Raw genomic sequence first — 7,634 nt, 5'->3', positions numbered from 1 at the left:
TGTTTACAGAAGGAAGAAGTAATATAATTATTGTTCAGTTTTCAAGAGAATCAGGCTGCACAATTAGTTCATGATAAGCTCATTTGTGTCTCAATGTGCTCAACATATCATTAAATATGGGAGTAACAAGGACAATCCTCTTTGGTAGCTTTTTCCTTTGTTTAGAAATTAGTAAAGCATAAGACTTAAAATCAACAATAATGATTATTATAATCACTATGTATTTGTAATAATATGATTTTATTGACATAATGCACCCAAGTTGGTCTAAGACTATGAGAACTGAGAAGATGATTGTCAATTGATGTATTTCAATCATTAGAATTCTATTAGGACTTGTGATTGCTTTAGTTGTATGTATTGCTGTTTTCTATTTTAAATTTTTTTTTATATAGAATTTTAGGGATAAACTCTTGGGCTGAAGTTTTTACTATATGGGCTAGGGTAGTTTCATATGGTAACTATGTATTATTAGGGCCTCTTACGAGAAAATGAGATGATGCCTTTGAAAAGGAATTAAAATTGAAATATTTGGAAGAGATGCGCTCTTCTTCTCTCTGCTTCTTGGCTTTTTTTCTTCTATGTTAAATTAAATCTCTTTACTCTCTTTCTTCTCATATTTTTATCTTCTCTTCCTCCCTCATCTCTTATTTGTATCTTCTATCTGTCCCTCTTCTCTTCTCCTCTTCTCTTCTCTTTATTTATTTATTTATTTGATAAATTGTCCCTCTTCTCTTCTCTCTTCATTAATATGTCTTCTTCTCTTCTGAATGGCTTGGAAGATCTGATGTGCACTCTATCTCATCATGCCATTATTGGCCACTACTGAAGAAAGTCTCATGAGAGCCAGGTCACATCAGCATATTTGTGTTATGTAACTGCACTTGCAACTTAGGGCTGGATGGTTTCTTTTCTCCCTTTCCTTTTATTAAGGTGTTCACGGGTCAGTTGGCTCAGGTTTGCAGTCTTAACCAGCACTCGAACCGACCCCTTCAGTTTGGCACTAATATCAACCTCTGTTGACCGCCGTTTTCCTCGAACTCGACCGCACTTTCGTTTGGTTTTGTCAGTTGGCTTTGCCGGTTTCACAGAAAGAATACAAGATTCAGTTATCAATCATCAGATCTAAGAAAGTCACATCCAGACCTGTAGAGAGAGATCTGAAAGCGTGGAGAGTTAGTAGAGTGAATAAAGGAACTCACTGCCACCATCGCCATTGCAAGTCCACCGCCGCAACTACGAGTACGCTACCATCACACGCATCGTCATTGCGAGCTCAGAGGAGGTGAGCTTGTAGGGAGAGCTACTTTAACCATCTTTGATGTTGCAATATAGGGGTTGGTTGAGTTTGAGAACTCTGCTACGCAGAGAGAGAGAGAGAGAGAGAGAGAGAGAGAGAGAGAGAGGAGGGTTGGGTTTCCCAGGTTGTCTTTTGGGTTTCCAAGTCTGAGAAGTTGAAGGTATTTTAAAATGGTTTTTGGTTCAAGCTTCCTACCCATGACCGACCGTGAACTTGTTAAAATAATAGATTTCACTACAAAAAAAGTTATTTACGGTGGCGCTTCTATCAAGACGCTTTTAAAAACGTTGTGATACATTTCAATGGTAGACACGTTTTTCAAAGAGTGATATCACCTAAATTAACAGGATGCCCTTTTGATTGTCTCAATGAGACAAGTCTGTTTAACTTCACAGAGACTTAACCCATATCTATTCAAACATTTCCAAAGGGCTCTCTCTCTCTAAAACGGTTCTCTCTCAGTGGCCCTAATTAAGGAGCTGTGGATGTAACCAGCAATGAAGACTTCTTGGAGTTTATAGATCTACAGAGAGATTGATGCTTCTAATCTCAATGGTTTCTTGTTCAATCTGGATCTCAATCTCGATTTGTGCACTAGGGCTTAGGATTTAATATTTTCCTTCGAGATTTTTCGATTTCCCTTAATCTTTACCGATCTAGGTCTTCGTTTTTCATGGATTCAGGTATCCAATCGCTCGTGATTTGGAGTTGCTAAGTTCACTTGAGATACAGAGCTTTCATGGTAGCAATCTTGTGTTTGATTTACTAGTTTTCATATATGTTCAAATTTATTATTGAAAATTATTGTATTTACATTTGATTAGGGTTTTGATTTTCATTGTAGGGCATGTTATTCATCGAGTCTGATCTAGACTTGCTGTGAGTGAACTCAAGATTCAGAGGTTTTCATCACTACACAGTAACGATCTGGATCTGTGTTCCATTTAAATAAACTCTTGCTTAGGTTTCGATTTTCATCTCTAAATATGTTTGTCTGTTACAGGACTTGAATATTTCAGCAGATTCAATACTGCAGAATGTAGATGAGCAGACAGTTCATAGTCTCAATGGATGCAGAGTGACTGATCAAATTTTGCGTTTGGTCCCAAATATTCAGGTTGTTATTGAATATTTTTGTTCATAAGTTTGGCTTTTTGTATGTGTTGCTGATTGTGTTTATTTTTGTCATGGTCAGAGCTTTCGTACTACACTGAGATGTGTGACACTCTGGGCAAAGCGACGTGGGGTTTATTCAAATGTGAGGATGCTCTTTCATTCTTAATGTTTCTTTGTTCTTGCTGTTGTGTCTCATTTCTGACTACATATGCTGTGTGATTCTCTGTCACAATCAGGTTTCAAGGTTTCTTGGTGGTATCAATTGGGCGTTACTTGTTGCTCGTATATGCCAACGTTACACATGGTGTATCATGTACATTGATGAATAAATTTCATTAAATATTATTATAATTAGTGATGTGTAAAATATGTGGTGCATCTGCCATCACTGGGGTTTCTCTAGCCGACGGAAAAAAAAAGCACATCAATTGTTGAGATTTATTCCTCGGATGCGTTAACATGATACATATTCATTGTAGTACTTGATTCTGTTCTTATCATGTGTTGGTTGGATCTCATTTTTTTTAATTGTTGAGATTTACTAATATGTTATTGCTTGTTTAGGTCTCCGATAATTTACTTCATGATGCTAGTAGCAATCAAGAAACTTTAATCTTTTGTTCTCAAACCCTCAGAAGCAAGGTAATCTGATTCTCCTGCTATTCATTATATGTGCATTTGTGATTTGTACCAAAGGTTACTGCTATATAATGCTATTCACCTGTGAATATGTCTTTTGATTTGCATTTATTATAGGTTTTGGTATATCAAGGCAGCCTTTCTTTTCACATATCATAGTGCATTTTGCTTGTGATGGATAGGTACAACGAGATTTTGAAGAGCTGCCTTCTGAAGCTTTTCGCCCGTTACGGGATTTATTAAATGTAAGAATATTTATAGGTTTTACACTTTTATGAGGTTCTCATTCAGAATTTGGCATGAGTTATCATATAATTTGTTGGTAGTGCCATTTCTATCTATAATTTCATTGTTTACTGGGGGAGCCTTGGGATCTACATGTTTGCTAATTGAAAGGGGCAAATGCTATACCATAGTTAGTGGGAACTGAAAGTTATGCTTTACATAGATTCTTTATAAGCTTAGCTTGTTCTTCCATCCTTTTCTTTCTTGATAAATCTGCAACAGTGTTCTTTCTTATACACTATAAAGACGTGTGAGGATTGCAGATGGGCCGTTTGTAACTTTGTATTTTGAATCCTAATATCTTGAACAAGATCCTGCAATCTGAAAAAAAATACGCCAACGTTGGTGTACCTAGTGCCCCCTTTCCCTCACTGTTTCTTTCCCTAATTTTCCACTGTTCGTAGTGTAAATAAGTTTTGTCTATATGCTGCTGTTTCTGTTTAGTGCATGTAAACTTGTTTTCTTGCAATTGTGTGCATATGTTGATTCATGTTTGTGATGCAAAAGAGTTTCTTTGACTGATTACCAGCTTTCACATGGTTGTAAATGCAGAGCTTATTGAAAACATTTCACAATGGCCCCCCCTAAAGTTAGAACCCAGGTATTGTTGTTTTCTCTGTACAACCACTTACACTCTTGTGCGTGCACACACAACTTGGAATGTAAATACAAAGATATGTCCACCTAAAATTTTTCACCTTTTAGATTAGCCTTGTTGTGGCTGCATTGGCTGTTCATGTTCCTGCTAAAGATTGGGGTGATGGTGGCATTGTAAATTGGCTTAGAGATGAGATGAATTCTCACCCCGAATGCATACCAAGCTTCCTCGAGCTACTAAGAGTTTTGCCTGAGGTATACTCAATTCTGTTCAGAAGAAATATTTAATTTGAAATCAAGCTTTGTCTGTCGATGAGATCATAAACGGGATGGCGTCATTGGGCCTTAGGTAGATATGTTATTGGGTGCTACTACTTATCTTGGGGATTTGACTGTGGCTTAAAGAACTCGTTTTGGAACAAAATAAACTTCAAGTTAAGAAATTGTGTAAATGAGAAGTTTGGCAATGCTGATGCATATGTGCACTTCAAACTGTCTTTGAAACAAATTTAATACCTATGATGTTTCATGTTAAGATGTTTTTTTTGTGTCCCCACATGTCTAATGTGTCCAATTCCTCCAGCTTATCCGACATGTGTTCAGGGCCTGTTCATGTCTAACAAGTGTCCGACATCGTGACCGCCATAGCGGTGTCCATGCTTCATAGGCTAAGAAGCACGGCATAAACACTACACAGATGTGTCGACAGGAATATTATCAGACAATGTCGGACATGACACGTGGATGACACACAAAAATATATAGATTTGAATATTTATTATATATTATATATAGTGTAAGCAATTATTATATGTTATGTATATGAATATTTAATTATTTTTTTACAACAAAATGCGATGCAACACTAATTTTCAAAGTCTGAAGGATGAGAATAGGCATAAATTTATATATATATTTTTTATCATTATATTCCAAATTATTTTATTCTCTCTCTCTCTCTCTATATGCATATGTCTGTGTTACTCTTGGGAAACTGAAAGCTTTGTGATTGGGTATTTTTGGCTGTTCATGTGGATGTTCTAAATTCTTATGTGATTATGATATCCATTTTGCACAACTTCCCCACCCTAGTTTACATGATAGAACTCTCATAACTAGTTTGAATATCTGTTTGTTTCAGGATCCCTGCTTCTACACTTGCTTCTCACCCATTGGTGCTAACAGCTCTCTCTAGCTTGAATTCTGATATCCTTTCAGAGGCATCCGTGAATGGTACAATGATTGACACAAACTAATTTTTATATATGGTCGCACTATGATAGATTTTTCAACCATTCAAGTTTAATGAAGTTGTGTTAATGGAATTGGATGATTCAGTTATATAATCATCATTTTGGTGAAGATGATTGATGACTTGATGAAGCTGAAGAGAGCTGTGGATGAAGTTATTTTCAGAGAATTTGGAGAGCACACTGAATATTATTATTTTTATGATTTTGTATTGTCATATTGTATTTAAAGGGGTTTTATAAGTTTTTTAAGTTTTTTCATTTTTTAATATATGTAAGCACAGATAATTTTTTTTATTTAATTCCTTTGTATATAGTTTTGAATATTTAATTTCCATTTATGAAATATATGACGTTATTCTATTCAATATGTGGTTATGATTCAAAATATAGTATATAGTATGTATTACATTATTCATATGTGCATACAAAAATAATATTGATTATTTTTCAAATATGTAGCACCTTTTTTTTTATCACAGATTTTATTAGTTATTAATCACACTTAAAAGATGTGATGTAAATGTTATTAATCACACTTAAAAGGTGTGATCTAAATGTTATTAATCACACTTAAAAAGTGTGATTAAAAATGATCCTTTTTAATCACACTTCCAAAGATCACACTTAAAAGGTGTGATCAAAATATTTTTAATCACACTTAAAAGGTGTGATCTAAAGTTTTTAATCACACTTAAATGGTGTGAACTAAAGTTTTTAATCACACTTAAAAGGTGTGATCTAAATATTTTTAACCACACTTAAAAGGTGTGATCTAAATATTTTTAATCACACTTAAAAGGTGTGATCTAAATATTTTTAACCACACTTAAAAGGTGTGATCTAAATATTATTAATCACACTTAAAAGGTATGATCCAAATATTTTTAATCACACTTAAAAGGTGTGATCTAAATATTTTTCACCACACTTAAAAGGTGTGATCTAAATATTATTAATCAAACTTAAAAGGTGTGATGAAAGCATTTTTTAATGACACTTAAAAAGTGTGATTAAAAATGACCATTTTTAATCACACTCCTAAAGACCACACTTTAATAAAACTTAAAAGGTGTGATTAAAAAACGTACATCACACCAAAAAAGTGTGATCTTTATCTATATTTGTAGTAGTGCAAGCTTTCCCCCACAAAATATCCCCCGGATTGGGATATTTTCTGGGGGAAACAGCTATACAGCTGTAAAGTGTGCAGAGAGAGGAACATGGCCGGCCCTTTATTGGACTTGGATGTGGCCGCCCGGCCACCCCCCTAGCCGGCCGACCAAGGGTCAAAAAGGCCAAGTGGCTTTAGTGGCCGACCACCACATATTGGTGGCCTCCCAGGTCTCCTCTTGACAACCCTGTGGTTCGAATTTGGAAACTCTAAAATAGGAGAGAGAACAAGCCATTTTTAGGAGGGGTTCAAAAGATTCAAATGGAATTAATGGCCGGCCATAAACTTTTAGGGTCCTCCCATGTGTGTACAACACAAATATGTGGTTCAAAGTTCAAGAAAGTGGCCCAAGGGTGTTCAACATTGGCTCGGAAGGAGGGGTTCAAAAGGGTCAAGAAACATTAGTGGCCGGCCATGAACTTTTAGGGTCCTCCCATGTGTGTACATCGCAAATACGTGGTTTGGGTTTGAAGAAAATGGCTCCAAGGTGTTCAACATTGGCCCGGAAGTGCGAAAAACGGGTGTCGGAGGGCGAAAATGGAACATAACTGGTTACCAAGATAATTGCTGGCCTCCCACCCTTCCGTGACCTTCCTGGTGATGAAACAGAGGCACCTGCCAAAAATGAACGAAAATCGATGCGAAACGAATGCTCGGGGGCCAAAACACGCAGTTTGGGGTCCCGAAAATGGGCTGTTAAGCACCGAAGGTGGCGTTCGGCCACGAAGTGGGTTTCTCAGACCCCAGTGTCCCTCAAAAGGGAGTAAAAAGGAAGCATGCCAAAAATCAGAACAAACGGAGATGGTTAGGCGGTCCCGAACCGAGGCACACGACCAACGGTCCCGAAAAATCGAAAACCGAACTCCGAAATGGGCAAAATGGCCTATGACCATAAAACGTAGCCCACGGCCACTGAGAGATGATCTACTGGACCTCTCCCTCCCCTTAGGAAAAGAAACAGAGAAAACCGAGTCTGGCTCGCAAACCGAGGCAAGGCACAGAAGAGGGTTCGGAAGTCCGGAGGCAGGGCTCGCAGCCAAGACTCTGAAACTTCTGAATGAGCACGATATGCAACGTCACCGAGCGCTCAATCAGTGATGTCTGAGTCTTAAGGTCGGTCAAAAATGGGGTGTCTACAGTTGCCCCTCTTTGACAGAACTCGGAAGTCACAAGTGACGGGAGTGAATGTCAAAGCCCAGAGACGACCCATTTTTGACAAGGCCGAAGACTTAGACAAACGTACAAAATAGCGAAGAAATGTGCCCGCAGGCAT

At 37.2% G+C, this 7,634-nt stretch overlaps 1 protein-coding gene across 2 annotated transcripts; it reads left to right on the top strand.

The window, feature by feature from the left end:
* Positions 1 to 1,750: 1,750 nt before the first annotated feature.
* On the top strand, positions 1,751 to 5,550 carry LOC145818229 (transportin MOS14-like). Of its 2 annotated transcripts, none has more exons than XR_014359667.1 (9): positions 1,751 to 2,042; positions 2,145 to 2,417; positions 2,496 to 2,558; positions 2,981 to 3,058; positions 3,238 to 3,300; positions 3,893 to 3,941; positions 4,051 to 4,192; positions 5,079 to 5,170; positions 5,276 to 5,550. XR_014359667.1 is itself a non-coding variant. In XM_082912860.1 (9 exons), exons 6-8 carry the CDS (start codon positions 3,915 to 3,917, stop codon positions 5,130 to 5,132), a joined length of 228 nt encoding a protein of 75 aa, XP_082768986.1. In that variant the 5' UTR covers positions 1,765 to 2,042; positions 2,145 to 2,417; positions 2,496 to 2,558; positions 2,981 to 3,058; positions 3,238 to 3,300; positions 3,893 to 3,914; the 3' UTR covers positions 5,133 to 5,170; positions 5,276 to 5,550. The 2 variants fall into 2 exon arrangements, 1 of the variants encoding a protein (XP_082768986.1); XM_082912860.1 differs by having other exon boundaries at positions 1,765 to 2,042; positions 4,046 to 4,192.
* The last annotated feature ends 2,084 nt before the right edge of the window (positions 5,551 to 7,634 follow it).

Source organism: Camellia sinensis, unplaced genomic scaffold, assembly GCF_055761805.1.
Source record: "Camellia sinensis isolate YWXY unplaced genomic scaffold, ASM5576180v1 Unanchor6, whole genome shotgun sequence".
NCBI lineage: Eukaryota > Viridiplantae > Streptophyta > Magnoliopsida > Ericales > Theaceae > Camellia > Camellia sinensis.
Note: the sequence above shows the minus strand (reverse complement) of the source record. Positions and strands in the feature narration are given on the sequence as shown.